This window comes from Fukomys damarensis, unplaced genomic scaffold (genome assembly GCF_012274545.1).
Source record: "Fukomys damarensis isolate Sample0158 unplaced genomic scaffold, DMR_v1.0_HiC HiC_scaffold_17, whole genome shotgun sequence".
Taxonomy (NCBI): Eukaryota; Metazoa; Chordata; class Mammalia; order Rodentia; family Bathyergidae; genus Fukomys; species Fukomys damarensis.
Window position 1 is genome coordinate 24,750,316 of NW_022900929.1, and position 12,632 is coordinate 24,762,947.

At 51.2% G+C, this 12,632-nt stretch overlaps 1 protein-coding gene across 1 annotated transcript in view; it reads right to left on the bottom strand.

Moving 5' to 3' along the window:
- Camk2b (calcium/calmodulin dependent protein kinase II beta) overlaps positions 1 to 12,385 on the bottom strand; it is a 91,899-nt gene extending 79,514 nt beyond the window's left edge. The window contains exon 1 of the mRNA XM_033765281.1: positions 12,285 to 12,385. Within this exon, the coding sequence (XP_033621172.1) occupies positions 12,285 to 12,385 (101 nt within the window). The remainder of the gene's footprint in view (positions 1 to 12,284) is intronic.
- Positions 12,386 to 12,632: the final 247 nt, after the last annotated feature.

Here is a 12,632-nt window from a genome sequence, read left to right on the forward strand (position 1 = left end):
CGCGCCCAGCGCCCTGCAGCCCCTGCCCGCACGCACAGGCTACCGTGCACAGGGAATCCCCCCATCGCCAGGACCGCAAGAGGAACCAGAGCCCGTGGGGGGGGCTGTTCCCGTGCCGCCCTCCGCTCCTTATAACCCTTCCCGGTCTCCAGCGCTGCATTCCCCTGCACCGGGCTGACCCAGGAGCCTCCCAGGCTGGGCTCCCTCCCTGTGTGGTCCTAGTCGCTTCCTCTCTTCTCCTAGGATTGGTGGCTGGGGTCCCTGGGGTCCCCAAAATGGACAGTTGCAGTCCAGGCCCACAGGCCTTGAGCCAGGGAAACAGAGGCTGCCCTGGGAGGGATTGTGGACATGAGAGCTCATAACCAGCCTGCCCAGGTAGGGACACACAGGCCCCCAGGCCTGGTCCAGCTGCCTGTGCCACGTTGGTCCTGGAAGAGGAGGATCCACTCCACACTCCTCCCAAGCCCCTCTTGAAAGTTCCCTGGAGGCCAGGAAGAGGAGGGGTCTCCAGCCAGTTCTGGATGAGGTCGCTGCTGCCACCCAGGGGCAGACTCCAGACCTATCCCTCAGCCCAGGGCTCCCTGGGGACCACAGGTACCTTTCAGGGAGAAAAGGAGGCTTCTTGGACCCTTCCCTGAGGGGACGCCTTTGTTGTTGTTTTGTTTTTTGTACCAGGGATGGAACTCAGGCCCTTGCGCTTATGAAGCAGAGGGCGGAACCACTGAGCTAAATCCCTGGCCCCCCTGAGGGGATACCTTTGGCACAAGGCTGCCATTCAGCAAGTCCCCGTCCCTTGGGGGCCTCAGCAAATGTGGAGCCCAGGGTGGGGCCAGGCAGAAGCCCCCAGCAGACCAGACAAAGGCTCAGCAGGCCAGGCAGGAGGGGAGGTCCCACTGGCGCCCTGGTGTCACCTCAGCGCCAGCAGACTCATGGGAAACCCTGGGCCACCCCAAAGGCCAGTCACAAATGGCCAGTTAGCTCTTGGTTGTGTCTGGCTTGCTGGAGCAGGAGAAGAGTGCATCACACCTCCCAACAGGAGTCCAGGAGAGGACAGTGCTGGGACCCAGCAACAGCTGACACCACAGTGCCTGCATGCATTTCCTTCGGACTCCCTGGTGTACTTCTCAGTCCTGTTATTATTACCCCTGTTTTACTAGAGGGGACGAGACAGAAGCCACATGACTTGCCTGTGGTCACACAGCCGACAGGTGGCTGGGACTCAAACCCCACTGACCAGAGAGCCTCCTGTGCCTTTTATTTTCACACACACATATATATACCCACAAACACACATACACACGTGTACTGTCATGCAAACGTGCACATAAACACACATACGGAAACAGTGCACACCCATCCACAAGCTCACATGGCCTCCTGTAGCCCCACTGGTGGCTACACACACAGCTGGTGGCTTTGTGAGGTCACCTTTCAGATGGCAGGGAGGGCTGCCCAGGACCACAAAAGGTTGGACTCACTTAGGATGAACCTTCCTTCTCTAGTCCTCTTAGCCCCTGGCACCCCACAGCCTCTCCTCTGGATTGAAAACCCTCAAGGCAGGACAGGCAAACTGCCTGACCAGGCCAGGGGCCTGAGGTTTCTGCCCAGGCCCCACTGCCAGCCCCAGAGGGCTCCTCAGCCTCAGTGACAGGTCTCCAGCTATGACTCTGGTCCCAGTCCCCAGGAGCCCTCACACCCACCTTTGTCTCTGGTCAGAGAGCCCCCCCACCTCAGGAAGGGTCCTCTTCCACCCCCATCCCCCTGTCATCTCTGCCTCCCACCTTGTCCTTGTCGTAAGCAAGGAGGGCTCTCCCTCCCAGGTGGCAGCTGGGGTGGTTGTGGGGAATATCAGTTCTGGGAGGTTATTGTTAGGACAGTCACCATAGCAACAAGCATCACATCTGCAGAGCCAAAAGCACTGCACATGGGGCTCATTCTCCCAAAGAAAGTCACAGCCTTCCCTGTCCCCCCACCTCCAGGGGCTGCTGTCATGTCGGGAAATGTCACTGCCCCCACCCCTCCCAAGCCAAGCCATCTGCCCAGGAAGCCCCGAGTCCCTTGATCCCCATTGTCTGGCCCTGGACATGGCAGCCTATTCTGGACACCATGGCAGGCACATGAGGCGGTGGTGGTGATGGTGGTAGGGAGGATGGTGATGGTGACAGTGATGGCAGTGTTAACTCAAAGACAAAAGCCACCGTTTGCAGTGCACTCACCACATGCCCACCAAAGCCCACCGCCCACCTCCTCCGACCCTCCCAACAGGGAGATGGGGTGAGCAATTCTCCCCTTTACACATGAGGAAACTGAGGCCAGAAGAAACTGACTGGCCACGGATCACAGAGCTCGTCTGCAATCTGCTTTCTTAGCAGGTGCCTTTGACCATGCTCCTCTGCTCATATCACCCCAGCCTTGTCTCTGCAGCTACCATGTGCTAACTCTACCAGCCATGCCCGGGCACCACATCACATGGCACAAGGAGATGGACAGGTGGCTGCATCTGCCAGGCTCACACCCCAGAGCCACAGGGAAACAGGCAGGCGCTGGGAGTGAAACTGGTTACATGATGCCCCCCCCTTATCCACCATCGGGCTTTTCACAGCTCCTGTGAGCCACACTTGGCTAGAGGCCAAAGCGTGAAATGGAAAGTTGTGCTTTCTGAGTGAGTGCCCGTAGAAGGCAACGCGGAAGCTGAGGTCTGAGTGACAGGGAGTGGCTCACCACGAGAGGGCAAGCAGAGTGGGTGTGGGCAGAAGAGGCTGCTGGGCAAAGACCCTGAAGCCAGGCGGGAAGAGAGTGGAGACGGGAGACCAGCAAAGGTGCTGCCATGCCCTGTGGATGGTTTGTCTGCACCGAAGTCCCCCAAGGGACTTAAGCCTCTGTGATGACCAACAAGTAAGTGGAGAACTTGCCAGTCAGCGGGGCCAGTGGGAACCCAGACCAGCTCCCTTTCCTAAGGCACCAGGCAGAGGTGGGCACCCCTATGTGTGGAGATGGCAAACCCTGGGCGTGGCAGAACTGAGGGCAGCCCCGCCAAAAGGGAGCTCGGCGCCACCTCTCCACACCCTGTCTAGGCCATGGCTGCCTAGCAAGGTGGACCCCTCCTATCTGAACCACTGTGCCTACTCTGATTGCTGTCAACTCCACCCTCCTCGGGGGACCAAGCACAGTCCTAGCGCAGCTCCCAACCCAGGCATCTCCACTGCCAGGAGTGGCTGGGCCAGGGGAGCCAGTACAGTGGCCAGGAGGGGCCAGGGGCCAATTTGAGCTCCTGCTCCCCTCACAGGGGACACTGTGGGACTGTCGTCATGGAAACCACATCCTTGAGGGATCAGATGTGCAGTGGAGCCTCTGCCATGATGTCCTGCGCAACCTCCACTGCACACACGAAGGCTGCGTGTCACAGAGGCCCCGGGCAGCAGCCAGGCTGACCCAAGATGGACAGGGCCCTCCTGTGGTGGTGATGAGACCTCAGCTGCTTCTGCATCCTGCCTGAATGTTTGGGTTCAGCCCTTTCCTGGGGCTCCGTCCACTGGGAGACCCAGTCCATCCCACCACTGTTCCCAGAGGGGGATGGCAGTATGGATTGGGTTCCTGCCTCATAATCCCACTGGCCAGCATCTGATCACAGGGCTGCACTTAGCCGCCGAGGTGTCTCTGAGCACGTGAAGGGGCCTCCTGGGGACACCCGGAGGTCCCAGTCCCCCCAGGGCTTGGGCTCCCTGATCAGAGCTTATGTCTGACGGCCGCTGCGCTTCCTATGGCTGATGCTACAGGTGCAAACGCAAAGGATCACGGGCAGCCACTGGGGAGAACTTTGGCAATTTTTTCATAAAGCTACACAGATACCTTCCCTATGAACCATCAATTTCTTTCTTAGGTATTTATCCAAAAGAAATAAAAGCATGTCCCAAAAAAGGGAAAGAGAAGTTTGTGCAAGTACGTTTATAGTGGCTCTATTCATAGCACTGAAACTCAGGAGCAACGGAAACGTCTGTAAACAGAACTGCAGAAAACAAATTGGTGCAGAGAAATGAAAAGATTCTGATACACTTACAATGTGGATGAATCGCTCAGACACAAAGCTGAACAAAAGAAGCCAGACACAGAAAACACGTGGTGAGCTCAGGCTTGCCAAATCCCGGCAGTACCTACGGTGCAGAAGTGGCCCTTGTGGCCAACACTGCAAAGGGCCAAGGGGTCCTAGGACTGCCAGGAAGCTTAGGGGATTCTCTGGGATGCAGAAATGTTTCTTTTTTTTATAGCTACACAAGGATATAGTTTGTGTAAAACTTGGCAGACTGTACACCTAAATCGCTGCATTTTATGGAAATGTAATTTACATGTGCCTTCGTGTGATTATGTAGGTAAAGTATACATCAATTTAAAAATTACACGAAATGTATATTGATGCTGCTATTCTGCATTTTTTTTCCCGGCCACATGGAAGAGAGTTAGCAATGGAGGGAGTATTAGGAGACAAAGGAAATCCCAAAACGTTCTACAAATGCAAAAATCATTGATGACAGTATACAAATTAAGACGAAATAACTAGGGCCAGATATTTAGCTCAGTGGTTCCGCCTCCTGCCTTACAAGTGCAAGATCCCAAGTTTGATCCCTGGCACACACACACAAAAAAGGTGAAATAACTAAAGGAAAGCCAAGTAAACCCAGTCAGCAGGAAATTTAAATAACAAACTACAAAAGAAAGCTTAGAAACAGACACAAGTGAGGCCATTTTGTACAACAAGGCAGGGCCTGGCCAAAGCCATGCTCAGTGTAGACAGTGTGGCACATGCACATGCACCAGGACAGATGAGGTGGAAAGAAACAGAAGGTTACAGCTCATAGAGCTAGAAAACATAAGCAAAACAACTCCAAGCAAGGTGAAAGGGGAGTCTGACAGCACCAACAGAAATGAATGATTGAAACAGTAATCAAACAGCTAATCAGTGATACCGAATGCTAAATCTTCGAAAAACTTTATTACTTTTTAAAATTTATTTTGCAGTATCAGGATCTCATGTATGCTAGGAAAGTCCTTTATAACTGAGCTACCCGGTTAGGTTCCCCCTCCCAATATATTTTTCCTTTGGATTTTTGAGCCAGGGTCTCAGGCTGGCCTTGAACTCACTATGTAGCCCAGGGTGGCTTCAAACTTGTGGCAATCCTCCTGCCTCAGCTCCTGACTGCTGAGATTATAGGGGTGACCCACCACACCTGGCTTCCCTCTCCCAATATTTTAAACAGCAAGATAGACACCTCTTTGAAAAGTCTGATCAATAACAAAAATAAACCAGAAACATAAGCAACAAAAGAGGCAAAAAAAGAGATCATGAAAGAATATAGTCAACGTTCTGTGTCTGAATATTTTAAATCCAAAAATTCAATCAACCTTGGATCAAAAATTTCAGGGAAAAAAGTATGTCTCTACCTAACACATACAGATATTTTCCCTTGTCATTATTCCCCACGCAATACTTAAGTATAGCAGGTATTTACACAGCATTCACATCGTATTAGAAGCAATCTCCAGGTGATTTTAAGTAGATGGGAGGATCGTGCAAGTGTTATTCAATTACTACACCCTCTTACAGACAGGACCTTAGCATCTGAGGATTTGGGTGCCCAGGGGGGGGTGGCGTGGACTGGTCCAATTAATTCCCAGCCAATATGTAGGGATGAACTGTATAATGCACCTTCTACCAAGAGGTGGGAAATAGAGGCAAGATGAAGTTTGTTCTGGATATAAGCATAAATCACTTACATTGATTCCAAAAGTGTTTTTTAAAACTACAGGATAAATGTAAAAACCATGGTAAGCTTTGCATAAGAATGTATGTGTTCTTTATATTCTGCTATGTTTTTTTTAAAACAAGTCAATGAAAGCACTAAGAAAGGGGGGAATCAGAAAAACTAAGCACCGTTCACCAGGTGACAGGGCTGGGCCTCTCTGGCTCTCAGGGCCGCTCACCTCCCCAAGCCCCAGGTACACAAGGAGATTTTGGATTTCAGGGTGTGGAAAGCTCATGGACACTGGGGGACTTTTCCTTTGGCTTTTGTTACAGCTTGTTTTCTGTCTTTGAACTTGGGAAATGTACAGCGTCAGGTCCATGGGACCTGAGGAAAATGAGCCCAGGAGGCAGTATAGAGCTGGGGGAGGCCTGGGCACCTGTGCCTGGGGGCTCCATGTCTCAGGGCTTCGGGGAAGAAGGAAATTGTGATAAAGATATGCACAGTGGCGCTATTTATAACCAAGAAAACTGGAAGCCACCCAAATTGCCCCCCGCCAGGGACAGCCTGGCAGAGCACAGAGGAGATGGTGGCCACGTGGCACAGGGAAGGCCGGGCTCAGGGACAAACCAGGCATCACTGCCACACAACAGTGGGAAATGGCAGGCCGGGCACAGGGTCAGGGAAAGCATGGGAGCAGCCAGGACGACAGCCTGAGCAGCATTTCCTGTGTGCCGGGCATGTCATCTGGGCACTTGGGGAAAGGCTAAAGCACTGCCTGCAGGAGGCCCAGATCCAGGATGACAAGACCACCACCTGCTAGTAACTCTGGCTGGACCCTCGGTGACAGCAGTCTTTCCATCAAGGCCACTCTGCAGAGGGCCCAGGGTCTCCAGCAATGACTCTGTGACTCTGGAGGCCCTGGCACCGGGCAGGGCCAGTGGCTGGGGAGGATAGATGAGCCCCAGGACCACCAGTCTGAGGGCACAGTGGGCTCTGTCATGCTCCGGCCTGTGTTTGACCTGCCCTTGGCCCTGGGACCCCACACTCCATCCTTTCCCTGGTCCCTGCCCTGCCGCTGCGTCCACACCCCAGCCTGGCAGGCTGCCAAGGATGCAGGGCTCCCGCAGGAGCCCAAGAAAAAGACCATAATATGTTTTGGTGCCAGGCACATCACAGCCCCGGCCAGTGTCTGTGCCAGGCTGGGCTGCAGCCCTAGTCCTGCTTGCCCCTCCATCTCTGGCCTGGGTGGGCACAAGTCTTGAGTGCAGCCTCACACAATGGCCCCAGAGCCTACAGTCACAGTGCTATATGACAGCAGCCAGCTAGGTTCGAATGTGGCCCCGACCTCAGGTCACCAGGCCAGGCCTCCAATGTAGCCACAGCTCCAAGGTTCATGCAGCACAGGTTCCTTCCATGATGGCTCCCAAAGGTCCCTGGGGTCCACAGGGTCTGGGCAGGCCCTGGTTCCCAGCCTGCAGGCCCAGGGACCCTCTGAGTCCTCACCTTCTCACTCCCCTGCCCTGCCACCACCCCAGGAGGAGTCACTGGGGCCAAGCCTAACCCTTTCTGCCTTGCACCTGGAATCCCAGTCCCTGCCACCTCACCTGGTGGCACCTAGTGTTCCTGACAGCAGGGGCGGGAAGACTGCACAGGCTGTGGGTCCCTGCAAGAAGGGAAGCATGTGAGAGGTGGCCCACAGCCACCTCCTATTCCTTCCTGTCCCTATGTCCAGTCATTGGTGCTGGATCCACTGCTGCCGCTGTGTCCAGTGACTCTTATTAGCAATGGCCCTGCAGCATGAGTGTCACAAAGGAGGACTCAGCACTGACTAAAAGGGACAAACTGGCTCTGGAGTCTGCAATGCTCCAGGGCATAAAGGAAGAAAGAATCTATATTGGGAGGCTAAGGCAGGAGGATCACCATGAGTTCAAGGCCAGCCTGGAACCCATAGGGAGACTCTTTTGTCTCCAAAAAGCCAGAAAAGAAGTAGCATCTATAGGGACTGGTACTATCTGTGGTTTCAGAACTGCATGGGGACCTTGAAAATGTGTCCTCTGTGGGTGGGGAGGGCCTAAAGGTGTAGGGATGATGGTGGGTGTTCTCATCTCATTCTGAACCTCAGTGGGGGAGAAGTTACTAATATTTCATCATCAAGAAGGTCTTTGTTTTTTCCCAGCCAGGCATGGTGGTGTATGCACACCTATGATTCCAGTACTCTGGGAGGCAGAGGCAGGAGGATTGCAGATTTAAACCCAGTTTGGGCTATTTAGTGACTTGGCCAGTAACTAACCCTAGCACCTCCCTCTTAAAAAAGAAAGAAGAGGGCCGGGATTTATCTCAGTGGCACCACTCCTGCCTCACAAACGCAACGTCCTAAGTTTGATCCTTGTCCAAAAAAAAAAAGAGAGAGAGAGAGAAGGAGAAAGAAACAAAGAAAGAAAACAAAAAATCAAAAAACACAGTCTTCACACTTAACATTGAGCTACATCCCAAGCCCCTTTAAATTTTTTGTTTTACTTTAAGACAGGGTCTTGCTAAGTTGCTAAACTGCCCAGACTGGGCTGGAACTTGTGATCCTCCTGTCTCAGCCTCCCAGAGTGCTGGGAGCACAGGCATGTGCTACAATTAGAAAAAAAAAATTGTTACAGATACTCTTAAAAGAGTAAAAAAGTTCCTTTCTATTCCTAGGACATGATCTGAATAATTCTGATCTTTTTAGAATGTGTCGAAACTCACGGCTCAGCCATATGATCAGATAGCGCAGTGCTCCGTATGCACTGGGAAATAACACGCACCCTGTCACTCGTGGGTACAGTGCTCCACATAGTGTCACACTTGTTAATCATGTTGTTCAGATCTTACCAAGGCCTCTGTCGTCTGCTTGTTCTTTCATTTATGGTGGGAAGCAGGCTGTGGTTGCCAAAGTCTCTATTTCTCCTTTTAGCATTGTCAATTTTTACTTTATGCCATGTACAGTTATGTTATCAAGCTCAGAAAGAAATGTACATTGTGTCTCTCTGGCATGCCCACCCTTTAACGGCTATGACATGTCCCTCCTCATCCCTCGGTGGCCTTAAGCACCGTGTAATCAGCGCCAGCCCAGCTACAATGGCTCTCGGGTGAGCACGCACGTGCTGGGCCGCTCCTCAGCCTGCAGATTCCAAGTAAGAATCGGCCCCAGATGGGCACATGGGGGGACAATGGCTCCCAAGACCGTGCACTCTACTGGCTGCAGAGGATTTGGCCTCAGGGGGATGGAAACCCAGGAGCTGCAGCCGTGCTGTGTGACTGACCCAAGTCCTGGATGCCCAGGCTCGGGTGAGGTCCCAGCAAGCAGTCCTTCATGAGTGTTGTCACGTGTCACTGCTGGGAGGGACACACACGCCACACGCTTGCGCCTGCAGCCCCCTGGGCCTCCTTCACATGCCTTCTCCTTTGCTGACCTTAATCTGCAGACTTCTCCCTTAATACGCTGTGCTCAGAGCGGAACAGCCCTTCCGAGTCCTGTGATTCCTTCCAGGGACCCGAGAGTGGACGTGGGGACCATGACACACCTGGGACATTTTCCACCCCCTTTATCTTAGTCACTCCTCATCGCTGGGGCACAATACCCGCAGCCACAACTTCGTGGGGGGGGTATTGTGGCTCACAGGACAGTCCATGCTCAGCTGGCCCCAGGGCAGGGCCTGGCGGAGGACAGCTGCTCCTCCCAGGGTGACAGGAAGCAGAGAGGAAAGGAGGAGCCAGGGAGAAGACAAATCTTCCAGCCACGCCCCACGGACCCGCCTCTTGAGGCCAGGCTCCACCTCCATCACGCCTCATGATCTGAAAGCGCCCCCTAAAGCGGATGAGTCTTTGGGGGACATCTAGGTATCAACCACAACGCTATTACTTTCAACCTCTCCATCCTGGTAGCAAATGTCCCCTGTAGCAGCATAGTCTTTGGAACATTTAGTTCACTTGCATGTAGTTCCTGATTTATTTTAACATTTCTACTATGCTACTATGTGAATTTTTTGTATTCATATGCATGTTTTATATTATCTTTTTTTTTCTTCCCATAGTGAGAACTGAGGGCCATCTAAGCTACATCCCCAGACCTTTTTAAAATTTTTATTCTGAGAGAAAAATCTCACCAAGTTGCTAAATTGCCCAGGCTAAATTTGAATTTATGATCCTCCTGCCTCAGCCTCCCAAGGTGCTGGAATTACAGGTGTGTATCACCACACCTGACTTCATTTTCGCTTCTGTTTGCATTAAGTATTTTTTATTACTTCATTCCCCCTCCTCATTAGTTTGTTGTTTATCCATTTCTTTACTATTATTTCCTGTTTACATGCTTGTACCATTCTTTGTGGTTACCTTAGTGACAACATGCCCAAACAATTCCCAGGAATCATTTTTAATTTTTTTCTAGAAATATCTTCATTTTACCTTCACTTTTGAGGTTTATTTTTACTACAGAATTCTGTGGAACTTTAAGTTGACAGTTATTTCTCACAGAAATTTTAAAATTTTATTTTTTAAACCTTCTGCCTTCAATGATTTGCATTGAAAAGTCTGCTATCTATGCTATTGTTACTCCTTTGAAATTATTTTCAAGACTTTCCTTTTTCCTCTACCTCCTTTTAAGATTATCTTTGAATTTACCCAGCTGGTGGTTCACAAGCACCTTTAGTCTGTGGACCGATGACATTTACATTTTCCAAGTCCCTGCCTGCTTACATTGCTTCTTCCTGTCACCTTGTCCTTCCAAGAAACTAGCTGTGTCTATTGCAACTTCTCCACATACCCCAGTCCTGATCTGTATTCATTCTTTAGGAAACCACTGGGCATCTGTGTGGCTATTTCCTACGGTCCTGCCTTCCACTTCTATAAACCTTCCCAGTCTCCTTCTGTCAGCCCTCCCCCATTAAATCCAACTATTCTAAATATCAGCCATGTGCTTTCAACTCTAGAATCGCTCCTAAATGCTGGGATTATAGGAAAGTGCCACCACACCTGGCTTAATAACACTTAAAGTTGGTGTCCATTAGGTCCAATATCTATGTCGTTTGGGAATTTTTCTTATTCGTCTTTCTTAGTATGCCTTTACATTTCCCCCCAACTTGGGACAGAGTCTCACTATACAGTTCAGGTTGGCCTTGAACTCATGGTGAACCTCCTGCCTCCGCCTCCTTAGCGCTAGGATTACAGGAGTGCACCACCATGCCTGGCTTAATGCCTACCAAATTTTAATTGAATGCTGGGCATTTATTTGTGCAAAATGATAGAGGCTCTGGATGCTGTCACCTCTCTCCAAAGAGGGTCACCTTGTCTTAGGGGTCCCAGCACTTGAGCAGACTGCCTTCACGAGGTAACCTGAGGGTTGTTGATGTCCACTGTGCAGGCCCCAGCGAGGTCCTGCACCCTCTGCTGTGTCTTTGCAGCTGAGAGATCACTGGGACTCAGTTCCCCATGACTTTTCCAGTGGCCAGGTGCCCACAGCAGGTTTCCTACACAGACAGCAGGCCAGGCACAGCTATAGGGTGGGGCTCGCAGCGCCTGCGGCCCCGGCCATCTCATGCTCCCCCCACACTGGCTCTTCACCTCCTAGAGGTAATGGCCTTGTGCTGGGGTCCTGGCCTCAGCCTCCCAGTCAAGGAGCAGCAGACACCAGTGGGGCACAAGGTGACCACCTCCTCTCTTCTCTCTGCTCCTCTTGGGGAACAACTCCTCCAGGCCTGGCATCAGAGGTTCTGGTGCTTTGAATCAAGTTTTTCCATCTGGATTTTCAAGCATTCTCAATGCGGGCAGTGAGCTGATCCAAGCCGGAGACAAAAACATGGGGGACAGGTGGCAAAATGCATTTCCAGGGGAAATGAAGGAGAAGAAACAGCAACATCCTGCTAAGTGGCCACGTGGATTCTGTCATTCAATTTTTTTTTTTTTTTTTGGCTTTGTTTTTGAGACAAGGTCTCATGATGTAGCCCAAACTGGTCTCAACTCACAGCAATCCTCCTACCTCAGCCTCCCAAGGGCTGGGATTACAGGCGCATGCATCACCACACCTAGCTCATGCCATTTAGTTTTCAAAACAATCTCAAACTCTAGTCTCATTTTATAGATGTAGAAACTGAGACTGAGACTTCGAAAGTTAAATTAACCCACCTAGACCATTTGCTTGTTCCCTGGAACCAAAATGCAAAGAACTAAAACCTTTAAAAAAAAAAAACTGTGATACAAATACGTATATAAACCAGGCGTGGTGGCGCACACCTGTAATCCCAGCACTCAGGAAGCTGAGGCAGGAGGATCGCTGTGAGTTTGAGACCAGCCTGGGCTACACAGTGAGTTCCAGGTCAGTCTCAACTACACAGTGAGACCCTGTTTCAAAAAACAAACAACAACAAAAACAAACGTATATAACATAAAATTTCCCATTAAATCACTTTCAGCGCACCACGCAGGGGGACTAAGACAGGACAATGATTTACACATTTCTGTAGCTTTTCCCTTACCACAAAGATACCAGACAAGTAGTAACTCTTCTTCCATCCGCATTACCTCCGGCTGTGAGCTCCGTGCAGCCAGACTCTCCCGTCCTGGTGTCCGTTCTTCCGGCCACGCAGCCTCACGCGCAGGCGCCACTCACCGCTGGTGCACATGCGCAAGGAGGGCCTGCGGCCCTTGGGTACGATGCCCGCAATGAAGGACCTAAACTGTCTGTCTGCATTTGTTTTTAATTCTTTTGGGTATATATCAGGAGTGGAATTACTGGTCATAGGATAATTCTGTTTAATTTTTTTTTTTCAGTGCTAGGGCTTGAACCCAGGACCTTCACACTGAACTACATCAACTTTTCTTCTCCTCTTCTTCTTCTTCTTCTTCTTCTTCTTCTTCTTCTTCTTCTTC